Here is a 27,794-nt window from a genome sequence, read left to right as displayed (position 1 = left end):
GACCGCGCTCCGGCTGTCAGCTGCCGAGGCGGGTGGTGACGTTGCTGAAGTTGCCCGTGCGTGCACATCGCTTTTCCCAGCCCGTTTCTACCCGGGCAGTTTCTCTTCCTGCAACGCACTCAGCCCCGTCACCCCAGGAGGGGCAACTGTAGCTCTTGTCCTCCAAGTCTGCCTCCAATTCAGTGGATGCAGAGCTATAACTGCCTCTCTCCCAGCAGGCTGACCCCTCACTTTGACCAGCCAGACCTTCCCTCCCTTCTCCCTGGGGGCACGGTACAAGAAAGGAGAAGACGTACGCTGGGAAATGCAGCTCTGAATTTACTGTGGCTGTTTAAGGTTCAAGCAGGGAGGGGGTTATCTCTGAAGGAAAGAGGGTCTGTTGCAGCACAGCCTTTTTCTGGTGCCATCTGGGAAGATCCCTGCTTCTGCCAGAGGGATTTTCCCTGCCTGAGATGGGCAGGGAATGGGAGAGCCAGCAGCCTCGGAAGAGAAAGAAGGGGACCCTTGTGTGCACCCATCAGGTCACTTGGGTTCCTAAGGAGAGAGGAGGGAGTCAAGCCTTCAGCAGGGGCAGGAAGGAGACCAGTGCAGTCTCCAGGGCTGCACCAACGCTGGAGCAAGTGCCGCTGCGGCTACTTCGTCAGGGTTTTTTTGATCCAGGGCAGGTAGTTGGAGATGTGGGTGTAGACCCCTGGCAGGGCATCGTACCCGAAGGGAACGATGCTTTGTGCCACCTCATTGCGTACCAGGGGTCCACCAGAATCTCCCTAAGGACAGATGAGAGACTGGTTTTAAAGGCCTCTTCCCTGTGGGACCAGGTTTCACCTTGGTCCCCCCCTGCCCAGGCACTGGGCTGTGTCTCTGCTCCAGATCTGTGGCTCTGCTCCTGCCCCACATGCCCACCGTGCTGGAGGAGCTTCTGGAGCAGGCGAGCTGGGGCTCTACCCCTGGGACCGCGCATGGACCGTGGTGTCAGGGCATCCAGAGAGCTCGTCCGCATGGGAGCTACAAATCAAACGCTTGTCACCTCTCCTGGGAACCAGCTAAGTCTGTGCCAGCAGAAGCCCCTGGACCAGAGAACCCGCCTGCCCCGTGGCCAAGCCCCCAGCCTGTCGGCAGCCCGTACCTGGCTGGAATCCCGGAGCTCGTGGAAGCTGCCGGCACAGACCATGCTGGTGTTGAGATGTAGGTAGAAGCAGATGCATTTCCTGCGACTGTAGATGGAGACTTTGGTTTCAAAGAGCTTGTTGGTTGCCTGGTCATCATCGATCAGGCCTCACCCAGCTATGCTGCACTTGGTGCCCGTGGGGAGGTCGCTGCCGGTCTTGGGCAGTGGAATGGTCTTGACGTAGTCATTGAGGTGGGCCTTCGCTGTCAGCTGGGAGAAAGCACGGTTTTTGGAGAAGGCTGTGAGCAGAACAGCTGAAGGACCCTTGGTGTGCGGAGATCTAGCGGGACATACAGCACTGCAAGCTCTGGTGAGCGGCTGCAAATAGGGTATGCGGCTCCAAGCCCTGCCCACGGTTCCCTCCCAGGTCCCTCCCATCCCTGCCTGCCTCCAGCACCCATGGGCAGGCGATGGTTTGCAGAAGGAGCTAACAGCAAGAACGTGCTCTGCCACAGCCCCAGTCTACCCTCCGACCCACTGCCTGCTGCAGGACTGCCTTGCCTTGAGCAGCATCGTTAGACACAGTGTTGGGGTCGTATTCAGGGTGCTACTGGGTCACTTCTGGTTCGTGGATGTTGTGAGCCCCCAGGATGACTGCGGCATTCCTGGCCGTGGCAGCGGAGGGGAGAAGGGGGAAAACAGGTTGGGTCTCACCTGCGTCCCTCCCCTTTTGCGGGCAGGTGGAGAGAGCTGCTCAGCACAGGGGGAAGAGGAACCTACTCCAGAATTACTCCAGTGATGGGGAGGAAGAAGGGGATAAAGCCCCTGTATGAAGTACTCACCCCAGGCAACGTGTGGCTGTCATCACTCAGTCAGCGGCCACCAGGAAGGCTCCGCGGGCTAACATCCCTGCCTTCAGGTATGCCATGTAAGGGTGGGAGTGGGGCTGAGCCTCATGGCCCCCCACAACCTCACCCTGTAGAGCAAGACACCCCACCGCAGGATGAGCCGGTGGCTGCTGAGGTCAGAACCCAGACCAGCAGCTTCACTCGCAGCAGCTTGCGGCACCCCAGCTTACTGGCATTGGCCCGTGGGCAGGGACGCAGGAGCCGCAGGGCCAGCAGGGGCTGGGGCTGGGGCTGGGGCTGGGACATCTCTCCCCACAGCTGGACACTCCTTCCAAAATATGTGGAAATCTGAGTCTCCTAGTGCCCAAGGGCTGGTTTTATACCCTGGGACCAGCTGTACCCAGCATGCAGGAAACCATCTGCGATGGCCTGATTGCGCTAATCAGAGCCGTGCAGCATCCCTGCAGGTCTATCTGCATCTCCGCTGCCCGAGCCTGCTCACAGCCCCGCGTGCCCTGAGGCTGTGATCGATAAGTGATTAAGCAGGACAGAAAGGCCAGGGCAGAGAGAGCGTGGTATGCCACAGCCCCACAGCCTCAGGGGTGCTGAGGAGAGGTGTCCTAGGGTATTTTCGAGGTGTGATTTAGCATTTCTCCCGTAGTTTGGCTGCAGGACAAATCACGTCCACCTGCTTCAAAGCACGGTGTCTTCGAGCTCTGGCAATCAGGCTGTCTCATACTGCACCTTCAGAGGTTCATGGCACTTGCTCCTGGGGGTGGTCAGGTCACGTCATGCTTTGTTGGCAAGTGCGATGACTTGCAGATGCTCTTTCCCCTCTATGGTTTCCCCTCTGCAGCCGGTCTGGCCACTGGCACGTCTGTTCAAATGGGAGCAGGGGAAGCCTTCATCTACCCTGCTCTGGATTCTCTGCTCTCTCCCTTCCCTGACCTGAAATTGCCTGCAAATCAGGCTGCAATTGCTGTCTTCACCTTGCCCCTAGCAAAGTGTGATTTGGTTAAATGCTAAACTGAGCATCAATCCTGCTGCACTTGTCCCTTCCTGGCCTTGTGGTCCTGAACAGAAACCACCATTGGGTGACTCTTTACAAAGAGGTGCCCAAATCTTTGTGTCAAGGGCATGGACCTGGGACTCAGGACACCTGCGTTCTTCCTGTTCCTGGCTCTCACACTGGCTTAGCTGGTGGTGGCTGCACTTTCCTTCTGATCTTTGGGCCTCCAATTGCCTAAGTGTGTCCTGTGATGGATTGTCTTTTGTATGAAGAGCTGCCTGACGCTCAGGCTGCAACCCCAGAGGGAGCTGTGCCATACATGTGCTGTTTAAAGTTGTCCTTCCCGTCTGCGCTCCCTAGCCCTTATCTACCTTAATTTTCCCCACTGCCAGGTTGTCCCAGTTTGCTGCGTTGTTGCTCGCTCCCTGGGGCTTGTGGGCAGTTGCGTGCCCGCAGCAAAGCGTAAATCTGTTAGGGTTAATGCTGTGTGAGGTGTCGGCTCTGCTCAGGAGGGATACGTTGCATGCTGGAAGGACACCTTTTCCATGCTCACAGACTTTCAACAACTCTTGACTCTGCTCCAGCACAAGAGCATCTGAGGGGCTGGGACAGCCATAGCAGAGAGGGGCCGTAGAGGAGGGGGTTCTGCACACCAGGTTCTGCACACCTCCTCAGCCTCATCCCTCCTAGTTTGAGTGCTGATCAGGATTAAACCTTCCCTCAAATGCTCTCCAGAAATTTTCTCTGAGCCCTGAAGTCCAGCCCTTTCCCTTGCTTTGCCCCATCGGCACCAAAATCTGGCTTAGGGGCAAACCAGCAGGCAATTGCTCGGCCACGGCCGCTGCTCATCCCCAGAGGCTGTGCTTATGTGACAAGAGGGACAGAGCCCAAGAGCATGGAAGTGCCACTGGCTTGTGCGAGCGCTTGCGAGGTAGGGCAGCCAGGCGTCTGGCCAGCATGCTAGTTGATAAAACTGGAACGGTGCTCTCCTCTCCTCTCATGCCCAATGAAGCTGTGGGCAGCTACTCCAAAACTGTTGTGTAGATGAACAATTTGCTAGTGAAAGGATGGGGAGAGCTGGTGAGGGAGGGGGTGATGCCTCCTTTTAATCGCTGGAGTACTTGCAATCTGGTTCACCTAGGCAGGAATCCTCCCAGAAGCTCTGGTTGAGGTTGCTACAGATTCTCTGCGGGCATCTGGTTTAAATAAACTAATTTGGGGTTGTAACTGCAGCCAGGAACTGATGAAAAAACACAACCGACAAAGGCAATAGAACAATTAGCACTCTGAGGCTTCAATGCCTCCCCCCCCGTCCTTGGTCCTGCTATGGGAGATTTTTCTACCCAAAGACCTTGTCTGTGTGCCCATTGCCTGGGACGCTTTCTGCCAAAGGGGATTCAGGGGACTCAGCAAAGGCTCCTCAGGGCCCTGCACGTCACTTGAAGAAAATGAGGCTTGCTTTAATCCTAAATCACCGTCTCTGGAGCAGTCTCTGGTTACCAGGTTATTAGGTCTCCCAGTCCTAATGTAGGTCTGTGACAAGTGGTTTAAGCTCGGCTCTGCCTGCCCAAGACACGATACCAGCTTTGCTTCCTGCTGAGCGTGACGTTAGGTTAAAAAGCACATACAGCTCCAAGGCTCCCAGCAAGGGAGAGTGGATCAGGAGGAAGACCTGCCCTAAAAACCCCTTTGGCACGCAGTAAGGGTGCTGCTTTGTGGCAGACGTGCCCTGCGCGGGCAGCGCTGCCGGGCCTGGCACAAGCACAGCGCTTCGGTGCTGTCATTGCCTCTGCTCACAGCGTGCCCGGCGAGCCGGTGCCGGGCTGATTTTGCCATCTTGGACCTGCTCGCGGGTCAGAGAGGGACAACGCTGGTCTCTCCCAGCCCCTCCTCCCCTGCCTGCCTGGGCCAGTCCTCCTTGTTCCCAGGCAGGGCTCAAAGCTGGGGACTCTGGGCAAGCTGACAGCAGGGTACCCAGGCTGGGGGCACACGGGCAAGCTGACAGGGCAAGTGGCCCAGAAGGGCACCGGGGAGGCAGTGGGGCTGATCTGCCGGTTAGTCTGCATTGCTGGGAGGAGGGCATTTGAGGGAGAGCTGCGGTATGAGAATAGAAAACCCCTGCGACAGTTCCTGGAAATAAAATCAGAGTATGTGTGTAGGTATAAACAAACCAACAGATAAATCTACCCCTCTCTTACAGCCCAGAGCAGTCTCCAGCACATCAGAAGAGCCACTGGGCTCGTGGTAGGGCTGTACTAACTCCGGAGATCTGGGAGCATGGGCTATCCTGCACGCTAATCCTTGGACATCACGGCTTTTGTTTGATGAAAACCTTACTCCCAAATACAGGGCTCCCACTGCACTCTGAGCCCTAGTTTCTCTCTGTGAGCAGCAGCTCCCTCCATGAGTCTGCACCCTGCAGTAACCTTGTGCAAAGGTCCTGCTTTCTCCTTGATCCCAGTGGTGCCAAGCTGAAAGCTCCACGCTGAGATGCCCGGGGCCGTTGGAGTTTACTCACGGCCCCGTAACAGCCAGTGGGTCAGCAGTACCGGGGCCAGGCTAAGCTGCAGACAGTAGAAACCAGACAGCAGTTTTCAGCCCCAAACTGCTTAGTATTCTTCTATATAACAAGCAGGGAGGAGAAACAGCGGGTGGAAGAAGTGGTGCACAGGGTGGTAAGCAGCAGAGCTTGGAATAAATTTATGCTCTCCAGCCACAGTGCAGCAGCACCAGCCCCGCTGCCAGGAACCACATCGCCCTGCCCCAGCCAGGCAGCGCTAACCGCAGGGAGGTGTGTTGCTTGTCCTTCCTCTACAGTGCCCAGGTTAGGTTTCAAACCAGCCCCATTTCCTCTGCGTGGTGCTTGGAACCGCACCCCTGCCAGCTCCCCCTTGAGCGGGCATCACCCTGCTGTTTACGCCGAGCCACCCGTTTCCTGGGTGAGGACTGGTTCCTCCCTGCCATCCCCGCATGAATATGGGAAGAAACAGCTCTCAGCTGTGAGCCTGTGGCGACAAGTCCGGCATTGATGAGCTCACATGAGGGATTTTATGGGTCCTGCACAGGGGACCCTAGGCCAGAGGCTCCAGCCAGGTCTTGGAGCAGCCTCGTGGCCTTGGTCACACCATGCTGACCATGGCTGGCCGTGCCACACTGAGTGGGGGTGGCGGGAGCACCGTGCAGCTCCCTCCCTCCTGGGGACGTGTCTGCTCACTGGAGACACGGTTACAGGGCAGAAGATGCTAGGGGAAAGCTGAGCTTGTCCCAGGCACGGTAGGAGAGACGGTGCTGGGCATGGTGTTTGGAGACCAGGCACTGAGCTGGTCCAGCTTCTCCAGCCCCTCTGAGCTACCCAGGCCAAAACCCAGCCCCAGGGAGGGGAGGGATTGCTTCTCTGGCAGTTGCCAGTGGCTGTCAGGAGCTGCATGAAATGCCACACTGTAAAGAAGGGGGGGGACTCAGGAGTCTGCATTTGTAGCATGCTGGCTTGGAGGGATGCTGAGGGATGAGCCCTTCCAAAGCTCCCGTCCTACAGGCACTGAGCACTGGAAACGCTCAGTGCCTCTCACTGCAGGTCAGGCAAAAGGTCAAAATCTCAAACCTCTTGTAAAGGAGGGAAAGGTGTGACACCATGGGAGACAGGGTCTGGGCTGGCCCACTGATGGTGTGTTTTACTGGGATGACTTCCAAATAATTATGTTTTTTTTGGGGGAGGGTGGGGAGGGGCATTTTATGCAGCTGTTTGCTTTCCGTTTAATGTTTTTGCATTGAGGAAATGGAAGTTTCTAAAGAAAAGTCACTTTAAAAATATCAACAAAACTTTGCCATTTAATGTCATTAATGTGGTCTAAAGGAGATGATCCTGAAACTTTCATGTTCTTGTTTTCCTTCAAATCCAGAGATGCACGGGAGAGACCCACCATCACCACCCAATTTCAATGAACTGACGCCCAGGCACAACAACTCTGCCTGGGACAATTCTTTGAGCACCATGAAGGGCCAGGTCTCCAGGGTTTGGTGTCAGCCCAAGTCCGAGGGGCGTTGCTGGCTCTTCCCAGCTCTTCTGGGGCCAGAAGCATCCTGCCATGTTGGGGACTGGGATGTGCCACTGGAAAGATGACCGCCTGCTGCTGCACAGTAGAAGAGATCAAAGTGAGAAATGCAACCAAGCAACTGCCAGGAGCGATCAGTCATTTTTAAACCAGCACAACTCCACCCTTCCTGGAGCAGAAAAACACCTGCGGGCAAATGGATGCCTTGGCTGATGTTGGGCTGTGCTGGGGCTCCACGGCGGGGACAGGATGGGTGGGTGGGGAGGGAGGGAGGGAGCCTTGTGGGGCAGCGATGGGGATGCCAGCTGTCCATGAGCCAGCCTGGGGGTTGCCTGGCTAGGCCCACCAGGCAGAGCTCTCCACAGAGCTTCACCCAGGGATTTTTTTTAATCCGAATGTCTGAAAATACAAGTTTTAATCAGGACTGCGCAGCAGCACAGCAGGAAAACCTCAACAGAAATCATTGATATTTTATCTCGCATTTGTAACTTGCTGTGTTTCCCCCGCGGCTGCTCACGGCCCCCCACAATCTGGAGCTGGACGCCCTCCCGGGAGCAGGCAGTCTCAGGGCAGGAGTGACCGGGCATGCCACTGGCCACAAACCCAGGGAGCCAGGCTCCAGGCTGCTCCTGCCCTGCTCCTCTCTGGGCCCCCCTGCCTGCAGACAAACTCTGCCCTCAGCGGCTGAGGTGCTTTTGCCTTCCCGTTGGCCTCGGTAGGAGCAGGCTGTGGAGGGCTCCAGGGCTTCTGCTGCTAAGGTGCCTCATCTCGGCATCTGTGAGCACCTGCTACGGCCACAGCTCTGGCAGAGGGTTTGGGGGGCTGCAGCTGGCCCCCATATCTCCCCTGGTCCTTCCAAGCCCAGCACTCAGCAGCTATCAGGCGGTTTCAGGTAGATTCTGGTCTTGATCTGAAAGAAAGAGATGAGAAACATTGCAGGACAGGGTTTCCCTCCGCCACCCCCCTTCATTTCAAAGAAAGAACATCTGAACTGAAATGGCAGCAAAGGAGAAGTACCAAGATAAAGCCCAGCCTGTGTCTGTGGTGATAGCTGCGGAACAACAGGAGCTCTCCCTCGTGCAGGTGCCCGGCTGAAGGGGAGTCTCGTTTGCCCCCAACCATGGAGCTGGGGACTCTGAGGGGGATGCGGGGCTGGATTTGTGCCGGCCAGCAAGGCCCCGCTCTGCTGAGCTGATTGCATGGAGTGGAGGGGACCCAAGTCCCCCCCAGGTCCCCCAGGCTATGGGACTGTGCCCTGACTTGCCGTGGGATGGGAGCAGTGTTTGAGGTGACTTGCCGTGAGGCGGGGAGCTCGGCAGGCTGGTGGGGGGCAGAAGTGAGAGGGTGCTGGAAGGGCAGCAGCAAGGGCTGGGACACAGCTCAGGCGGCTTCCCAGAGCCGGTTCCCCTCACGACGTGCTGTGAAACTGCGGCGTGCCTCGAGATACCCAGTCCCCTCCGCTACGGAAAGGCCAAACAAGCCAGGTGCTAGGACAGAGCAAGGAACAAGTTTTTGTCTCACTGGAACAGCTCTTGACAAAATAATCAGCCCTGATGTGCTTGTGGAAGGGGCATCAGGAAGACCCTATGATATTTTGCTGGTCCAGAGGACCTGGCACCCCATGGGTGAGTGTGTTGAGCTGTCCCAGCTGCTTGTCTGTCTCAAGCCCTCCTGCCGTCAAAAGCATTTGCCTCCCACCTGCCCCACACTCTCCGCAGATCTCCCTGACAAAGAGCTCGTTCTTGTCAGACACCTCTTTCCTGAGACTGCCCACATGCTGCCAGCTATTTGAGAAATTACTTAGGGCCCCTGACAAGGCAAGTTTCTTCATCCTCTGATCTTTTAGGGACGCCCCACCAGTTCTGTCCTGAGCAGACACATTAGCTGGAGGCTCAGCCTGAAGCAAGAATAAAGCAGGGGTGATGCGCAAGGATCACATTGGCCCTTTTGATTCCAGTGCTGTGCCGGGAGCATCTGCCCAGCCCATTTGGGAGTGTGCTCTTGGTGCTGAATGTGCAACCTTGCACCCCTCTTCTCTGGATTGCGCTGCACCCATGGCCCAGCCTTCCTGCTGATTTCCGCTCCTTCAATCTTGGGGTCATCTGCTAACTTTATCAGCATGAGTTTCTTTCTATGCTGCTGCTAGAAAAGCCCAAAACACCAGCTGAAAGGGTGAATGTGGAGGATGGAGCCCTCAGCTTTTGATGAGAATCACTCTTGCTTGCACATGACTTCCTGCAGCAGGAACCTCCTTTGCATTTTCCACTTGTCTATGCTGCGATCCAGGCTGGGATCTCTCCACTCATCAAGCAGTGGATGGGCTCCTAGGACAACTCCCTCCTTGCCAAGCTGATGGAAGAAATCACCGCTCTTTGCTCTCAACCGAGGGACCTCCCCATGGCCTTGTGCCAGTCTGGCGTGAGAACACAGGTGAAAGCAGCAAGCAGGGCACAGCTGCTGCTGTGATCCCGAGTTAAAGGGTGCTCTGTCTTTCTTTTCTCTATGCCTCTTTGCAGCTGTTTTGGGTGGGGTCCATCCTGCACAGAAATGTGGTTGATGTTGTAACTTCCCCTTTTTCCACTTTGGTAGGTAGAAGTCTCACTTATTTCGCGCAAGGAGCCCTCCCCACTACCGACTGTGCTGGGCCTCGGAGAGGCAGCTGTAGAGCACTGCTGGCTGCTGAACCTCCCTCCGGCAGCAGGAGCCTCGGGCCAGTCATGACAGGTGAGTCATAAGGCAAATTCAACAGCCGCGGTTGGGAATAGCACATTGCAAGACTTTGTCTCCAGTCAAGTTTTGCAGACGCCGGGAATAGGTCAACGATAGACTTTCACATTACAATCATGTCAGGACTCCCGGGTTCTGGTCTCAGTGCAGCCCCCGAGAGGGGGGGGAAGAGGCAGCAGCTTTGTGCCTCTGTTTCCCTGTCTGTGATCTAGACAATGGGAAAGAAGATCCTGACCCATCTCTAGGAGGTGCTTGGAGAGCTGAAGGTGGAGGGTGCAGTGTCAGGGCACGTGCAGGGCTTTGACCAGCTGGTTTCATTTGAACTGAGTGGAGCTGAGCCCTCCTTTCAGACACACAAGTGCTGGACTTGCTGCACTGACAGGGCAGGACTTGGATGGATGTGTCCTGAGAGACTGGCAGGAGCTGGGCCCACAGAGGAGCCCAGAGGGGTGAGAACATCGAGCTTCCTCCTGGAGAAGGATGTATCTGGGCATGGGTGGTGCACAGGGCAGTTGCTGAAGAGGCAGTTGCTCTCTGCCAGGCTCAGGGGTGAATTTAACACCACCAAAGGCAAAGCAGAGTGTCTCAGGCTGTCTGGGTGCTCTTACTAGCACTTGGCTTTGTTCAGCCCAACAGACCCTACCCATCAAGGTGGGAGGTGGTACCCCATTCGATCCAGCCTGCCCTGACTCAAAGAGGGGCCTGACACGTTATTTCATTCATGTCCCACCCTCACAACCACAGCAAAGCTGAGACTAGCCAGGCCCTTACGGAGAAATCATGACAACTGCTAGAAACGATGTCAATACTCTAGCTCACAACAGGAAACTTTATTAAACAACAGGAAGCCCGTGCTCATGCGTGGCCTTACAAAACACCTCACCCTCCTCTCCCCTTGCTCTTTCAGTGCTGTGGGGCTGGCAGACAGGGCTCTAACTCTCATCTCTACGCTGGGTAGGGCTGCTGGGCTGAGAGCCGGTCCTGTGTGGCAGAGTCTCACAGCTCTCTTCAGCCCTCAAACCGACGGTCTGCTCTGCTCCAAACCTCATCTCAACCTTGCTCCATCGTGCATCCCTCGGCTGCTGACCTAGGCTCGGAAGATGGATGGTCCAGAGCTGAGCTGGCTGGTGAATCGCTCCCTTCCACTGGGCTCTGCTCAATATTCTGAGCTCAGACTTGACCTGCTCGACAGGAAAGGTTCCTGCCTGCAGCTGGCTGCCATGAGGAATGTGAATATCATCCTGCAGCACTACAACTTCACAGGAAAGCTGACCAACCGGCAGTCTGGGGATGAGGGCATGGGTCTCATCCGCACAACCTTTGCCATCATCAGCTGCATCATCATCCTGGAGAATCTGCTTGTGCTGCTGGCTGTCCTGCGGTGTTTGCGAGCCCGCCGCTGGGTCTACTCTTGCATTGCCAGCATCACCGTGAGCGACCTGCTTGCAGGGATTGCCTACCTTTCTAATCTCTGCCTCTCGGGCAAGAAGACCTTCCAGCTTTCACCTCAGCTCTGGTTCCTGCGGGAAGGCATCCTCTTCATCGCACTGGCTGCCTCCACCTTCAGCTTGCTCGTGACTGCCATCGAGCGCTACAGTGCCATGGTAAGGCCGATTGCTGAGAATGAAGCCAGCAAGACCCTGCGCTTACGCAGCCTGATCATTTCCTGCTGGCTGCTGGCCTTCATCATTGGACTGCTTCCGCTGCTGGGCTGGAACTGTCTGTGCGACTTCAATGCCTGCTCTGTCCTCCTGCCTCTCTACTCCAAGAACTACATCCTTTTCTCCGTAGTCATGTTCAGCATCATCCTCCTAGGGATCATCGGCCTCTACATCTCCATCTTCCAGCTGGTCCAGGCCAGTTCTAAGCAAACCAGTTCTCGGCACAGCCGCAAACGGTCCCTGCGCTTGCTCAAGACTGTGCTGATGATCCTGGGTGCCTTCATTATCTGCTGGAGCCCCCTCTTCGTCCTGTTGCTCTTTGACGTCTTCTGCGAGACCCAGACGTGCGCACACCTTCACAGCCTGGACTGGACCTTGGCTCTGGCCATGCTTAACTCAGGCGTTAACCCCATCATTTACTCCCTCCGGAGCGTGGAAGTGCGCCGTGCTGTGGGAAGCCTGCTGTGCTGCTGCTGTGTCAGGGTTGGGCTTTGCAAGCCTGGGAACTGCTTGGTCATCACAGACATCAACTCTGGTTCATCCACAGAGAGCTCCCTGCGCTACCGGGAGAGCTTCCGCAGCTCTGTAGCACTGAACGCCCGGCCCAGAGCACCTCTCTCCAGCAACTCCAGCATGATGAGCAATCTCCCCAGCCTCTGAGAGGGGAGAGCAAGAGATGCCAGACAGCCCATCAGGACCTCATGCTGCTGGTCTCCTGGCCTGGCAGAACTGTAGTCTACATGCAGCTCAGGCTGCCCAGGTGCATTCCCACCCCGGTTGTTAGCTGTGGCCAGGCTTTCCAGCCCCTTCAGACTGGGATGTTGCTTCAGTGTGGGTGCAGCATAGGGACAGACATTGCTCCTAGGATGGGAGTGAAGGATACGGGCACATTTTGGGATAGATGCTCTGCTGAGACAACTGCTGTGCCTAGGTTATAAGCGTGTGCATGTATATAGATGCTGTACCTGCCCAGATGAGGGTATTTTGCCCCAGGACACAGTGAGGCATAGGGTGGGTATCCCCAACCAGACGGCCCCCCAACCCCTTGGGATCAGGCTGGGCTGGCAGTGCTGCCGCTGCATGTCATGCAGGGCTGGAGGTGATACCCGAGTCGTCTCCTGCAGTTTATAGCCTTCTGGAACTGCTGTGATGGGCACAGCTGCTGGAAAGGATGCCGGCTCGATGTCTTGCCGGGGAGTCAAGAACAATTGGGTTTGCAAGTGCAAGTGCGTGCAGCCGTGGGGCAGCTCCGAGCCCCCTGGCCAGGAACCAGGTGCCCACCTGTAGTGCAGCACAAACCAGCCACAGGATGGCAGAGGGCTGCAGCAACAGCCCAGTCCCTCAGCAGAGTGCAGAGGCTGGGCACTGTGCCTGGGCAAATGCTGTGACAGTGCTTACAGCCTGGCAGCAAGAAGTAAGAGCCCTGCGGTGCCTCTGGGCATGGGGCTGCACCGGCAGCGACAGCCCTGGCACCACCATGGGCAGGAGGAGGTACCCACAGTGACTGGGGAGTCTGGTGCCACCCTGCACGGCAGAGCTACCTGCTCCCGTCTGGCTGAACCTCTCAGGTAACCTACGCCTGTACAGCAGAGGGTTCACAGCGCTGTGGCCTCCCAGAGAGGTGGGTCATACTCCGGCAAATCTGCCAAGTTCTAAGGTCCCCACACAGGGGGAGGAACCTCACTGGAAGGTTGAGCAGCAGCTTCTAGGTGGCTTTGCATTCTATTGTCTCCGGTGGGGTTTGGCTCACACCTGAACAGAAGCAGCAGGAATTGTTTCCTCTTCCTTTTTGGGCCAAAAAGGCTGCATCCTTCCAGAAACCTTTTTGAAAACTGTTTGCAACAGAACAGATTTGCAAGAATCACTTCAATAGCCTAGAACAGTCATCACCCGTCAAGAGTGGGGTGGAGCCTGCCCCAAGCCCTTCTGAAGTTCAGCACAGCTGGGGAAAGGAATGGAGGGGTCTGATCCTAGCATGTTTGCTCTAAGCGCTCCCACATTTGGAGAAGGGGGTCGCCCATGTTCTGAGGATCTCCACCTCCCATGAACTGGCCGGCATCAACAGCAGAGAAAGTACCTGAGGACCCCAGGCTCAAGCAGTCACGTTAGGGGTTCTCCCTGCTGCCCCAGGGCTGAGCACCGCTGCCCTGGCCTCTCTGAATCCCATGCCTTCTCTCCCCCGAGCTCGCAGGCCAGTGACTGCCTGGCTGCGGTCTCTGGCCCTGTCAGTTTGCTGGCTGGTATCTCTGAAGTGGCAGGAGAGATCCCAAATAGCTGCAGTTTCACGGGCGGGAAGCTTAAGAGGCTGCCAAGCTGTGTATGGACACAGCCCAGCTGGCAGCAGGAACGGACAGGGCAGGCAGAGAGCTGTGCTGCACGGGCTTGGTGGGGGGAACTGCTCCTGCGGCAAGGCTGGCTGGGGCCAGCAGAGGCTTTTGCAGGGCTTGGAGACTTTTGCAGCAGGGCTGGGGCTGTGACAGGGGTCAAGCAGCCCTAGCAGCTCCGAAGGAGCCAACAGAACACGCAGAACGCCCGCTGGCACAGGGCAGGGGGAGTGGGAGCACGACGACACCCACACTGCAGGTTGCAGAAGTTCATTGGGGCCAGACTTCACCCCTGGTACCGAGGACGGTTCTGTGCTACGGAAAATGGCGGGCTCAAAATAGCCCCATTCCCGCCTGCGTCTGATAGAGACCCGGTGGGGCCCAGAAGGCACTGCCAGCTTGCGCCTCAGATTCCTGCTCTTCTATTCCTTAACCAAGTGAAAAATCAGAGCAGCACCCAAATGCCTCCCCACCACGCAAGGAGGCCAAAGCCACCCAAGCACTGGGGAGGAGAAGCTCCTGAGGATTTAAAACGTGCTGGCCCGGCCCCTCAGCAGGAGGTGCCGCGCTTCCAGCCCATTTGTTTTGCAATAAATCTGGATGATAAGAAAGCCCCGGGTTGATCTGCTATGATTTTATCTTCCTGCAGGTCGGGTACCCGGTGGCCGGTCCCGTAGGCGAGGGGCCTCCCCGCGGCAGAGCTGGAGCTCCGATGCCGCCGAAAGAGGCGCCGAGGCGGCCAGCGCGGGATCCGGGCTGCGAGCCGGGACAGGCCCGGGCCGCCCCTCAGCGCGCCCCCCGCCCGGGCCCCGCGGGCTGCTTGGGGCAGGGCCTCGCCCACCGCCCCCCCCCCGCGGCCGAGAGTGCGCGCCGCAGCGCGCAGACATGGCCCCGCACAGCCGGAGGCCCCCGTCCCGTTCCCGGGGCGGCGGCATCAGCCCACTCCCGGGGGCGGCGGGAGCTCCCCGGTCCGGTCCGGGCGCTTTCGCCGCCGCTGTTCGGCGGCGCGTGTGGACGTGACTCCGCGGGCTCGGTTCACAGCTCCCGCTGCCGCGGGCGCTCAAGCGCCCTGCGGCCGGCGCGGAGGGGCCCGGCCCGCCAGCACCCGCCTGCGTCGCCGCTGCGAGGCGGAGCGCCCCCTGCAGGCCAGGACTACAGCTCCCAGCGCCCCTTGCGGCGGCGCCCGAACTACAGCTCCCGGCAGCCCGCGGGCGGTGCGTGCCGCGTCGTGCGTGCGTCGCCGCGTCGTGCGTGCCGGTGGAGCAGGCCGCAGCGGCGGGGCCGGGGTCGCGGCGATGCTGGAGGAGGCGGGCGAGGTGCTGGAGTCGGTGCTGAAGGCCTCGTGCCTGCCGCTCAGCTTCCTGCTCTTCGTGCCCGCCGTGCTCCTGCTCCTGGGGCCGCCGCCCGCCGCCGAGGCCGCCCACGAGTTCACGGTCTACCGCATGCAGCAGTACGAGCTGGGCGGGCAGCCCTACGGTGAGAGACTGCACGGCCCGGCCGTGGGCGCGGTTCGGCCACCGGCCTGCGCCAGGCCTCGGTCCTCCGGGAGGGCGAATGCCGGCAGCGGCCCCCTTCAGGGCCGATGGGGCCCTGGGAAGAGCTACGACCCCGGGGAGGAGCCCAAGGAAGGCCGCGAAGCTGCAGGCGGCCCGGGGAGGGCGACCCAGCCCAGGGGAGGCTGCAGGAGAGCTCGGAGGGCCCTGGGAGGCTGCAGCCTGGCCCGGGTCCGGGCCCAGACCCAGGGGAGGCCGCAGGCGGGCCCCGCCCGGCTGTTTTGCTGCCCAGTCTGAGCAGGAGCGGGAGGGTGCCGAGAGCTCCCACATGGTGACCTAGAGGTGTCCAGGGACCCTGCTGTGTCCTTGCGGGCTCTGGTCTGTGGGCTGAACTCCCAGTGTTTCAAGCAGTCCAGCTGCAGCCCTCTTGCATACTGGGGAACCTGGCTGTGAGCTCAGTTTTGTTCCTTGGCTTTGACTTCTCTATTGACAGGTTGATTCTTCTTTGCTCTCCAGCCTCTTCTTCAGTCTCAATTAGCAATGTCTGTTGGGCCGGAGTCTCCTCATTTGAGACTCCTTTCTTTTACAGTTCTTCCTTTATGTTGCGATTGACCTCCAGTTCCTCTCTTCTTTTGCTTCCAGGCTGTGGATTGTGCAACACCTTTCTTTGAGTCAGAAACACAACCTGTTCTGTGAATCATTGAAGTGTTGTAACCCTTAGCCTCCACCCCTCTGTACTCACTAACCCAGAATCAAGTGTTGTTTCTCAGTCTTCCATAGATATTTTATTCCGGATCAGGGCATGTGCAGTGTCCACGAGCGACTCTTCCTGCTGTCTGTTTTGTGGCCTAAGTTTCAGACTTCTGTTAACAGTCTGGCCCCACATTTATTCTGTACTGTCCACGAGACTCGGTCTCTAGCCCTTTCAGATCTTCATAAGATCAAACATCAGTACAACTTATGAAATGCAAGCTATGCCTGCATGCTTTGTAAACACTACTGGTGGCTTCTGAATATCTGAAATTATTTCTGGGTTCTTCTGTCACAGTTTTTCAAAATGTGCCCACATCTTGGGATCTCTGTTGTTGAGAACCTCACCAGATCAGAGGTGGGCTCTCTCCTGGGGGTATGAAGCTCTCTCTTTTCTCCTGTGGTGGTAAATCTTTCTTGGCAGGCTTAACGGGGGCAGCGGGCATGTGTTTCACCTGGCTTTGACTTTGTTTGCCTGAGTGTTCTCTCTAGCCAAGTGCCCACAACATATTGTGAAATATTTTGTGAACTCTCAAAAAGCCACACATCGTTTTTTAAGATGCTTGCAATTAACTTTTTATGGTGTTTCTTTTTCTGGAGCCTTTTAGCTCAGTGGATTGTGTATTTCCTTTGTTCCTTGCCAGCCCCTTTGGGTAGCTGATGTTCCTGTTCCATGTGTGTTCTGAGGCCATATGTCCTTCAGGATAAAAACTATTTCTTGTTCCAGATTCTCATATTCTTTTCCAAGACGACCAAATAGAGATTGCTGCTGAGCCTTTTCTTGCAGGGGGCAGTTTTTTGTCAACATCAGCCATAGAGCAATGGAAGAACAACTTGGACTTCCTCTAATACTGTCAGAATAGAGTTCTTTGGATTGTAAATGAACGAATATTAAACAGTTCTCTGTAGAGAAACTACAGAAAATCAATTTGTCTTGCCGTGCTGTCAGAAAATACCATTGGGTCAGCTCTGCTTAGATGTCAGAGGGTTGTGCTGGGAGTAGAACTCTGGATCCACACTTTGCTATGTTTACACATTATTGTTTTGGGAATGGTGGAAGAGTTATCCCCATTATGGATTGTTTTTCTCTGATCGGGGGGGGGGATGCTGGTAATATTTGTTTGTTTACAACAATAAACAAGTGTAGGAGCTTTATGTGGAGAATTTAGATCGTGCCTTAACTCCGTTTCTGGGTGTATGGCCCTCACTGATACTATGCAGTAGAAGTACAGTTTTTTCTTGTTTAGGTGATTTGACCTTTGACAAGACCAAACTAATGTTAGAGTTAAGTTAAGCCAGGTTTAAATCTAACCTTCAGCAACACTCCTATTTGGCACAGGCTGAGATGCCTTCTGGAGCACCTTGCTCCTCTCTGGCTGCTTGGGGACCCAGTGTGATGAAGACTTCAATATAGGTGCCAGAGTTATAGAAGAAGAAATTGGATTTGGGCATTACAAATTGTAAGGTGGATTTGAATGTCTCTATTTATACAAGATGTCCTTGTGGTCCTCTCTTGGAAAATGCTGGAGCAGCTGGCAAGCCTTCAGACTGCTGTTCTCCCAAAGGATGGCATTTTCATGTGGCGGATTTGTATGCTGAAACTGAGAATAGGAGCGAGCAAGCAGTTGGAAGCAGCCTGCTCATTTGTCATTTTCTCAGCCACCGAAACATCCCAATGGGTGAGCTGGAACAGTCCTTTGGATGGACGTGGGGTAGCCTTGTGTCCTTTCGCAGAGTGGTTCTGCACAGCTTGTATCCTCTGCTTGCAGACACGATCCTGCAGCCGGAGGATGCAGTAGGCTGCATAGCAAGAGGCCAGGCTTTCTTCACATGTATTGCTGTCTGCAGGTCTTAGGTGCAGGCGAGCAAACAGGTAGCCTGCGTGGTTGTGGTGGGGAGGAAGACTGGAAGGTGGTCGAGGCTGTGTAGGGCTGGAGTAAGGGGAGCCTGGCAGGACATGGCTGCAAAGGTGTTGCTCTGATGGATGCAAGGAAAAAACACAGATCTCTGTTCCTTCTTGGACAAGGGGGAAAAGATGAACTTGGCTTTCTGCAGGTCCTGGCTGCTCTGAAGTTCATCAGATTGTCACCAAGGCTGTTCTGAGAAGGAGCTAGGCTCAAGCAAGGGGGATGTGATGAAATCACTTACAAAACCCCTTGTGTTCTCTCCTCACAGGCACCAGGAGCGCAGTGCTTAATACAGAAGCCCGCACGGTAGAAGCGGACGTCCTGAGCCGCCGCTGCGTCATGATGCGGCTGGTGGATTTCTCCTATGAGCAGTACCAGAAGGCTCTCCGCCAGTCAGCTGGTGCTGTGGTGATCATCTTGCCGCGATCTATCTCTTCTGTTCCACAGGATGTTGTAAGGGTAAAAAAAAAAACATTCCCTTTCTCTTCCAGTGGGAGATGTATTTGAGAGCGAGAGAGGCTTGGGTTGCTGTAGGACTGAAAGCTCCTGTTGTAGTGCACAACAAGTCATATTCTAATTTTAAAATTTCTCCCTCTGCTTTGGTTGTTAATTTTTTTCTGCCCTCTTGCATGTTTAGCAGATGCTAAGTTTGTGTCTTGCTTAAATCCTCAGCAATTCATGGAGATAGAGCCGGAAATGCTCGCTATGGAAACCATTGTGCCAGTCTACTTTGCAGTGGAAGATGAAGAGCTGCTGTCTATCTATGAACAAACGCGGGCTGCTTCTGCATCGCAGGGTTCTGCCTCGGCTGCAGAAGGTGAGTTCTGACAAGTGAGGGAAAGGTTTAGAGGAAGGCAGTCCAGATCCCACCTCTGGGAGCAGTCTGCTGTGTCATACACACCATGAGCCAGTGTTCTGTTGCCTTCATGTTTATTCTGTCTTTGTTAAAGTGCTTTGAGATTTAATGGAAGAAAAAGACAGTATAAGAGAGAGTATTACTTGACTATATTTGGAAATACAGTTGCATGGAGTAAGTTCTCAGCTTCACTGTTGCAAATAAGATAGAAAGCAAACCTCAGGTTTAAAACAACATTGAAGATGTTAAGTGACTACAGTGTGTTGGTAGAAACTGAAGCTTTTTGTCTGACCACAAGTCAGTTCAGTGCTTCCACTTTACTATCTTACTGACCTGCTGCTCGTGATTAATTTTAGGACTGCTGGAGAAAAGTTTTTGGTTTAGCCAGCTCAAAATATTGGGATTTCAGGTCAGAATGGAAATGCATGGTCACCAGGATTCCGTGCCAATGCATAAACACAAGTGACGAGTGAGAGGGCTTAAATGGTTTAAAGCTGGTCTCTCCAGAGCTCAGTTAGCAAGGGGAAAAAAGGGATGAAACTTCCCCAGGTGAAACTTCCCCAGGTGTACTTACTTTTTTTTGTTCTAGTTCTGCTGCACACAGCAACTGCCAATGGCTTCCAGATGGTGACCAGCGGGGCTCAAAGCAAAGCTATCAATGACTGGCTCATACCCAGCGTGGAGGTGAGTTGTATATGGATTCAAACTGGCAACATTGATGGGATGCCTTCTTTTATTGGGACTTCATCAGACATTTGGACTGACAGGGGAAGTCAGGGAATCTCAGCCAGGTAAGTATCTGAAGTCCTCAGAACTGAGGCCGCTGCAGACTCAGTAGGCGTGTAGAAGTCAGGCTGTTTCTGTACAGGCGCACAAAGGGTGATGCTGAGTGACACTGATCTCTTTCCTCTGCAGGGAAGGCTTACGGGGCTGGGTGGAGAAGACCTGCCCACTGTTGTGATAGTTGCCCACTACGATTCTTTTGGAGTGGCTCCGGTGAGTATGCTTTCTTCCTGCATACGTGTGTTCCTGTCTGTGTGTTCCTGTCTGTGTGTTCCTGTCTGTGTGTTCCTGTCTGTGTGTTCCTGTCTGTGTGTTCCTGTCTGTGTGTTCCTGTCTGTGTGTTCCTGTCTTTTTTCCCACGTGGCCTCTGCCCCTATGTTTTTTCTTGGCCTTAAAGACATGGGGCAGTTATAAGCGGAGCATCGAAGGCTGTTCTGGTATGTGAGAATAAGTGTAGGGTTGTCACCTTGTCTCTGTCCCACTTCATCCTGCAGTGGCTGTCACATGGTGCTGACTCCAACGGCAGCGGTATCTCAGTGCTACTGGAACTAGCCAGGCTGTTTTCCCGGCTCTACACCTACAGACGTACCCATGCTGGGTAAGAAACTGCCCTATTCTTGGTTGAATGTTTGTCGCTGAGATCAGATGAGAAGGGCTTTTGCTCCAGACCTGCAGAGTGTTAGAAGCAGTCTTTTACTTCCTTTGCTCTGTTTTGCTTCCCTCTAAGTACAGCTGCTGTTAATGGCTAAGCTCCTTCCTTTGGTTTCTTTGCTGTAGCTCTGCTTAAGCTTAGGGACCAGTGGAGGGAATGATGTGGGAAGCAGATTCCATCCTCAAGCCTTTTACCCCTGTCCTGCCATTTCCTTAGTATGTGGCATGTAGGAAGCGTTTTGTTAATGGAGAGTTTGCCTTGAATGTCAGGTGCTAGCTGTTGTGATTTCAGCACACCTCCGAGGCTGAGTGAGAGAGTTCTGTAGCCATGGAGTGCAGTGTGCTAACGCTTTTCTGTCTTCCTTGATGGGCAGGTACAACTTGCTGTTCTTTGCATCTGGAGGTGGCAAGTTTAATTATCAAGGAACCAAGCGGTGGCTGGAAGACAATTTGGACCACACCGGTGAGTCAGGGGCTGGCACTCCAGCACGTTCTGTGGCAAGGCCTCTGTTAATACGATTGTGTTAAGTGTCTAGTGTGTCATCCCTCCTGTGAGAATCTCCTTGTGTGGGCCTTGCTTTTTTGGGATGGAAATCCCAGCACAAAACATAGTAATAAAGGTTTGGATTTTTCTGTTCCAGATTCCAGCCTGCTGCAGGACAACGTAGCGTTTGTTCTCTGCCTTGATACTCTGGGCCGAGGCAATAGCCTTCATCTCCATGTCTCAAAGCCTCCCAAGGAGGGAACCTTGCAGCACGCGTTTCTGAGAGAACTGGAGACGGTAATAAAAAGCATTTTAGGTAGATGGGAACTTGGGACTTACTGTGGGGAGCTGCAGCTCTCCAAGAGAGGAAGGAAGGAAGGCAGATATGAAGAAAGGGTGTGCCATTGAAATATTTCGTGTATTGTTTATGGTCATTTGATTTGAAGTGCGGACAAATCCTCATGCCACACTTCCAAATGAAGCAGACTAGATCTGCTGCATTTTCCACTGTACTTCTTTATGGCTTGCTGCTTGCAAAAGCTACCCTGTAGTGTCATTAGAACGGCTTTTTTGATGTTAAACCAGCTTTTTAATGGCAGTAACTGCACCTTACAGATGGAAGTGTACTTACCTTCGGGAACACAAAAAAATTGGGTCTAGGTGGATTGGGCAGTGCAAGATGGGACTACGCAGTGGGCAGCATGACACCCCTGGATGGCTTGTTCTTTCCCTCAGGTTGTTGCCAGCCAGTTCCCAGAGGTGAAGTTTTCCATGGTGCACAAGAAGATAAACTTGGCTGAGGACATGCTGGCATGGGAGCACGAGCGTTTTGCAATCCGACGCTTGCCAGCGTTCACCATCTCCCATCTGGAGAGCCATCGGGACAGCCTGCGCAACAGCATCATGGATAGGAGGTTAGAGGCCTTAGGGAAGGCTGCGGTTGAAATCCAGCCCTTAAACACAAATTGGCCTCATGACTGCTTGTGCTGTTCTGATGGTCAGAGGATGGGTGAAAAAACACTGGGAGCTGGGCTCTGGATTCAGGCTCATGCGTGATGCAGTGAAAAAGGGTGGTTTCTAGAGGAAGCTGATCCCATTGACAAGTCCCTAATCCCCTCTTTTGCTTTAGGGCACGAATAGACACTAAGGCACTAACCAGGAATACTAGGATCATTGCTGAGGCTTTGACAAGGGTCATCTACAACCTAACAGACAAGGTAAGAGCTGCCCATCGTGCAGCGCTAGCCAGATTTGTCCTGCCCAGCCAAGCTTGCTCTCACCGATAGCCTGTTTTTGTTGTTTTTTTTTTTTTTTCCCTTGCAGGGAGCACCTGCAGATTTGCAGATCTTCACAGATCAGATGGTGAGCACAGTGCATTTTTGTAACCTGTGGGAAGAAGGAATCAAGAGTCTGGGGGAGAGGTCTGGTCTCAGCATACGTGTGGTTGACTCCCTTTCTTTGGTGGTATTTTTCTGTAGCAGATCCAGCAGGAGCAACTAGAATCAGTGATGGACTGGCTGAGCAGTCAGCCTAGAGCTGCCCAACTGATTGATAAAGACAGCACCTTCCTCAACACCTTAGAATATTATATGGGTCGCTACCTGAAGGATGTCAAACAGCATCACGTAAAGGCAGACAAACGGTAAGAAAAGAGATGAAAGAACCAGCCAGGGCATGCAAACTGGCTTCCCCCTCCGATGAATTTTGTCTCTGAGCTGCAGCTTTCCTGGCTTCTTGGCATGTAGCTGGAAGCGATTGCTCTTTTCTGCTCTCCTGTCAGTTTTGGTTCATGCTCTGTTCTCCCAGAGAAAGCTCTTTATCATTTCTCACAGCACAGTAACGAGTCCCAGCAGCTTCCTCTGTCTGAAGAGCTTGGTTTTTTCACTGTTTTGGTTCCACCCTTCCCACTCTGAGTGCTGCTTCTCTCTGAGTGCAGGAAAAGACTAAGGTCCCCTAGAAAGCTTTCTTTAATTGCAAAAAGGCAGCTTCCATCCCGTCTAACCTGCTTGGGTTGAAGCAGTTTAATGAACCCAGAGGGGCGTCTTCCATGTGCCTCTTCTGAGACAGCTGAACAGCATGTGTTCTGAATTGTAGCCTTAGGCTTCTGATTGTAGGAAAAGAAAGACTTGACAACTAAAATCAGTTCAAAACTGGTATGCAAGGTGGTCATGCTTATCTGTCTCTGGTTGGATGAACTCCTTGGGAACAGAGGTCTGGGCTGTCCTTACTGCAATGTCAAGAAGTGTAATACAACCTGAAGAATTTCTTTTCACAGGGACCCTGAGTTTGTTTTCTATGACCAGCTGAAACAGGTGATGAATGCATACAGGTATGGAATTCCCTTGGGCACGTTGGGCTATTGTCTCACTCTGTGGCAGTACCTGCTGTAGCAATTTCATGTGTTCTTTCTTTATTGCAGGGTCAAGCCAGCGATCTTTGACCTGCTTCTGGCTGTCTGTATCGCAGCCTACCTTGGTGTTGCCTATGTTGCGGTGCAGGTAAGAGAAGAGAAGCAGGAGACGTATTATTTTACTCATAAATCACATTAGCTACAGTATCTGGTGCTCACATAGTCCCAGCACCGAAGCTGAAACAATAATGCCACCCCACTCTAAAAGTAGTAATCCAAAATGGCTGGCTGTTTTGATGTGTATGTTTTTGAGTATTTCAGTTGGCTGTGCTGAAAGCAATCGCTTGCCATTCTAGTGCAAAACTATTTTATAGAGCTCCTTCTCTTGGTCAAGGATGTGCACAACTCGCTTGTTAAGCTATTTTGGCTATTGTAACAGCTTCAGACTGAAATGTCTCAAGGTCACTAAAATCTGCTGTAATGTTAAAGGTTTGCAGCTTGTAGTAAGTTAGGAGTGTTAGGAGATCCTTCCAGTATCTGAACTTGGGATGCAGCTTAGAAATGCATCTTCAGGTTTTGTTTTGTTTTCAATGAAACCATAAATGCATCCTGTGTCCATACTCCTGGAAACGTGATACTCCATGCCTTGGCCAGCCAGCTTAAATTTAGTGGTTTTGTTTAAGCATTAACAAAGGCACTGTGAGCTAGGCTTCTGATCCTGGCTGGGTTCTCTGAAGAAATGAATGAAAGGGAAGCATTTGACGTCAATCTAAATTTTGATCTCTTCATGTTATTTGTGTTTATTATTTGTTTGGGGAAAAAACAAGCATTTAAAAATCCAATGTAACGACATAAACAGGAAAGAAAACATATATTTTGATTTCTGTCAGTTGTCTTCATTATGTTTGTTATTACAAATTATTTGAAGCCTGGATCTTGTTATATCTGTCAAATATCTGAAGTAGCTGTTATCGAATCAAAATGCAATTAATCCAAGCAGAATCAAAAGAAGAATTAAGTGAATTTCTACGTCACTGGTGAAATGGTGAAAGAGAAGATCCAGTTAAAGGATTGGGAACTGCTGGGAATATCTGTGTTTGCCTGGTTCATTTTTACATTCCTGAAACTGCAGTGTTTCTGTAGTGACCAGTATTATGCATGTGTTGAAATCTGAAGCTTTCTCCTCCCCTTTAGAAGGAGCAGAATTGCATCAAAAAATGTAAAATCTTTTAACAAGGGTTTGCATCTTCACAATGGGGATGATACAGGCCTGCACAAATACTTCTGTAAGACATCACTTTCTGTACAACTTCAAGTAACTGGCTTCATTGTAATAATTCCTCCTAATTCACTCTGTCTCCAGGACGAGAGTGCTAGCGGATGATCCAAACAAGGTATTGCATTTGCACATTAGTATTGGTTTAAGCCTTCTAGTAAGTTTTCTCTCTGTGTAGAACACAGTCATTTTGTTAGAATTTATAAGGACTCGTGGTTATTTATTTTCCTTCTCTTTCCAGCACTTTGGTCTCCTTTACAAGATGATACAGAGATTATCCCTTAAAACCAAGCAGCAGTGAAGCAATGAGACATCACCCATACAGCAGCACTGAGCCATCGGTGAGCCCATCAGGAACCTTCTGCCTTCCATTGAATCCTGCTGTTTCTCTCCCTCTGTCTCCTCTTTGCTACTCTATAGAGGGGAGGAAGGCAGAAAGAAAATGAAATTTTAACTCTTGTGCACCTTTTAAGTGCTTTTCTTCACCTTCTTCCCCTGACTTGCACCATGTCTATTTTCCTTTGCTTTTTGGCGAGGGAGAGGCTCAGAGACTTCAGTAGTTCCTGCAGGTTGTTTCAACACTGAGCGGCTGATTCTGAGCAGCTTGTATGAGTGTAAAACCAAGTCCAGCACCTTCATGGACACGTGTGCCATACAGCCAACTTGGAAACTGAAACTACAGAGTAGAGTAACATGTTATCTCTGCCCAGCAAACAAGGACTCAGAGCAGTTGTTTAAAAGGAAAAAAAAAAAAGTGCACATGCAAATTAAAAAGAATACTATTAGCATGTTTCCTTATGGCACCTCTTCCTTAAGTTCACTGCCTGGCTTTAGGCAGGTGTGCTGAGCAAGCAGTGTCTGCAGCAAGCATCTTCTAGCATTTTGTTTAGACTGTGCAATAACTCATTTCCTTTTAGGAGGTGCACTGTAAACGATCTTGACTGTTATTGACAGAATGAGGAAAGATTGTTAAAACGGGTTCCTTGCATTAGGGTTCTTACCAGGACAGGTTCTCTCCTGTCTCTATTGGAGGATGCGTTTTGCTGTGTACTTCATTTCTCTTAAATTTTATGGTCATCGAACAGTTCACGGCTGCCACCACTCTTTGCTAAACTCTTGCTTGGTTTTTAAGGGGTGTTCTACAGTCCCAACTGCTGCAGGATCGTGTTCTGTGCTGTTCCATGTATTTAAACGAGCTGGTTATATTAATAGCAAGAGCAGCCCAGCTCCTGCTGAGCTCTGGTCTGTGATCTCTTCAATCTTCATTCCTCAGTCTTCACTTCCAGATGGGTTCTGGATTTTGGGGTGTTTTCTCATGTTCACCTGCATCTCAGGGTCTCATTTCACATTTTTCAGTTCTCTTTCTGGAAAAACTCTTCCTGGCCTGCACATATGAGCAAGTTCCCAAAGTGCTTGTTGCTGTCCTTTCACGTGCTGCCCCCAGAATGAAGGGAGGCAGGTCACTTAGCCATTAAAAAGCAAAACAAAACAAAAAATGAAGTTTTATGAATGTCATTTTAAACATGGCTGTTTCTAGAACTGTACTTAAGAGAGTGTGTCTTGGAACACACGCTCTCTGTTACTTTTATCCTTGAGCAAGCCTTATTTTTAGTTTGGTGATGCTTCTGCATGGAGAGAGCTACTTAGTTGCCCAAACTAGTTGCCAGTGCTGTGCAAAGACCAGGAGGGCCAGGTGACCAGTTGCTCAAGCATTGCCATCATCTTAAGTTTAACTCTTTCCTGAATTCCACCATCCAAGGTAAGCAGGATACTTGTCACCACGTTCTGGTGAGAGCTGAATGCCCTTTCTGGGCAGTGTTGCACTTTGTTTACCCTCAAGTTCTTCTGGAAAATATATCAAGATATTGACTACAAGTCCTAGGCTAGTTGTAGTTCTAGAAAATGTCCTGATTGAATACTACTGTCCTGCCACTCAACAGTGCTTGAGTCCTTTCTGTAATTTGTTCTATGCACATGAGGTCTCTTCACAGGCCACGGTAACTACCTTTGTTTTTTAAATGACTACTTGTATTTAAAATAGCTGAAAAGCTCTTGTGGGTTTGGATGAAGGTGTACCCATTTTTGTATGCAAGGAAAATTCAAGCTGTGCATTCTTGTCTGCGCCACAGCTGCTGTGCACGCACTTGTTGGAAAAGGGGTTGTTGTGGCCAGTCACTGTCCTTGTCCTTTGGATGGGGACTAAAGCACTGATTTCCATCCCTCTTTGTTTCACTATAGTCTCCTCCTTGGGCATACCCTTACCCCATGACGTGTGCTTTCTGCTACTTTAAATGTGTAGCAACTTGTTCTTTAAAGGGTCTTTTTTTTTCCAGGAGAGCGTGCTGATGTCAGTGGCTCACTGTGATATCAGCAGGTGGCCTGGTACCAAGCACTCCTGAAATATCAGCCCTACAGGGAAACTTGCCTTTTCCTGATCTTTTGAGTGCGTATTTAAAATACGTCTCTCTGCATGCATGAAGTGTTTGTGACACTCCTCCGCCAAATGAGTTTATAATGACTTCAGAAATTGCGGGCGTGGCTGGAAGATGAGCCTTGATTGTTTTCCACTGGCTTTTACGCTCTGTCGTTAGAGACTATGTATGTTGTGCTATGGGAAGGTGCATGCTCTGAACTGCGTAGGTTCAGCACATGCACGGTACAGTGGCTCTCTGAAGAACAACTCTGTAAGTTCTGAATACTTGGAAGTAGTTTCAGAGGCCTCCAGCTGCATCATACATTTCTGGTGTGTTACAGTTGGAGAGGGGGTGTTCCCTCCAATCCAGCACATTACTTAACCAGGCTTAATGAAACTCCATTACTTCACTGAGAAAAACAGAAAAACCAAAATTATTAGCAATCCTGCTGCAGTGTGACTTGATGCATATAAAATTTGCAAGTAGTGGGCAAGAGAGAACAGAACAGGCCCGGAGCGTTCTTCCTTGCAGTGGAGACTGTCAGCCTTCGGTCTTCCAGATAAGAAGCTCAGAGTCAAAAACTTCCACCAAGGCAACCGTGTGGTTGCAGCTCTGTTCCTGTCAAGGTTCTAGCATTAAAGCAAACACTTTAGCCCCTTGTGGTCTCGACAGTAAACTGCTAACACTCCTGATGCAGTGCCGGAAGCCAGTGGCAGCTATCTAAAAGAAAGGTGGATAGAGGTAAATGAGGAGTTCGTAAACCTGAAGGGCAGCTGGGATAGGACATTACTCTCTCCCACACGAGGGTAATTTGTCCTATAATCTGATTGGATGCATTTTGTGTCTCTCTAGCTGGCTGCCATAGAAATTAGTTTTTACTACAGATAAGGGTTTTATGCTTTTGATCAAAGTGCATGTGCACTGAAACATTATATACTCAAATCTGAGATAGCAAAATTCCAACTTTCTCATAGCTGGAACAGAGTGCCCATCCTGGGAGTGAACTTAGTTCCCACATTACTGTTTCCTTTGAGAAGTTGTCGGAGAAGCTTGTAAATAGACCCTGCTATTCTGCTAGGTTTTGAAAAAACAAAAGAAGAA

General features: G+C 52.4%; 2 protein-coding genes and 1 pseudogene across 6 annotated transcripts; 2 read left to right on the top strand and 1 right to left on the bottom strand.

The window, feature by feature from the left end:
• Positions 1-25: 25 nt before the first annotated feature.
• Positions 26-2,288, bottom strand: LOC142093703 (mast cell protease 1A-like; annotated as a pseudogene).
• A 7,322-nt stretch (positions 2,289-9,610) lies between these two features.
• Positions 9,611-14,461, top strand: S1PR4 (sphingosine-1-phosphate receptor 4). 2 transcript variants are annotated; one of them, XM_075175098.1, is made up of 2 exons: positions 9,611-9,741; positions 10,652-14,461. In XM_075175098.1, the coding sequence occupies exon 2, from the start codon at positions 10,845-10,847 to the stop codon at positions 12,063-12,065; it is 1,221 nt and encodes a 406-aa protein (XP_075031199.1). In that variant the 5' UTR covers positions 9,611-9,741; positions 10,652-10,844; the 3' UTR covers positions 12,066-14,461. The 2 variants fall into 2 exon arrangements, with proteins under 2 accessions (XP_075031199.1, XP_075031200.1); XM_075175099.1 differs by having other exon boundaries at positions 10,703-14,460.
• A 489-nt stretch (positions 14,462-14,950) lies between these two features.
• On the top strand, positions 14,951-27,794 carry NCLN (nicalin). Of its 4 annotated transcripts, XM_075175479.1 has the most exons (16): positions 14,971-15,205; positions 18,148-18,338; positions 18,552-18,696; positions 19,325-19,419; positions 19,651-19,731; positions 20,013-20,116; positions 20,544-20,632; positions 20,811-20,950; positions 21,389-21,567; positions 21,783-21,870; positions 21,977-22,015; positions 22,132-22,295; positions 22,929-22,982; positions 23,073-23,151; positions 24,521-24,620; positions 26,613-27,794. In XM_075175479.1, the coding sequence occupies exons 1-15, from the start codon at positions 15,025-15,027 to the stop codon at positions 24,578-24,580; spliced, it is 1,689 nt and encodes a 562-aa protein (XP_075031580.1). In that variant the 5' UTR covers positions 14,971-15,024; the 3' UTR covers positions 24,581-24,620; positions 26,613-27,794. The 4 variants fall into 4 exon arrangements, with proteins under 4 accessions (XP_075031579.1, XP_075031581.1, XP_075031580.1 ...); XM_075175478.1 differs by having other exon boundaries at positions 14,951-15,205; positions 24,521-27,794; XM_075175480.1 differs by having other exon boundaries at positions 14,969-15,205; positions 22,135-22,295; positions 24,521-27,794.

This window comes from Calonectris borealis, chromosome 28 (genome assembly GCF_964195595.1).
Source record: "Calonectris borealis chromosome 28, bCalBor7.hap1.2, whole genome shotgun sequence".
Taxonomy (NCBI): domain Eukaryota; kingdom Metazoa; phylum Chordata; class Aves; order Procellariiformes; family Procellariidae; genus Calonectris; species Calonectris borealis.
Note: the sequence above shows the minus strand (reverse complement) of the source record. Positions and strands in the feature narration are given on the sequence as shown.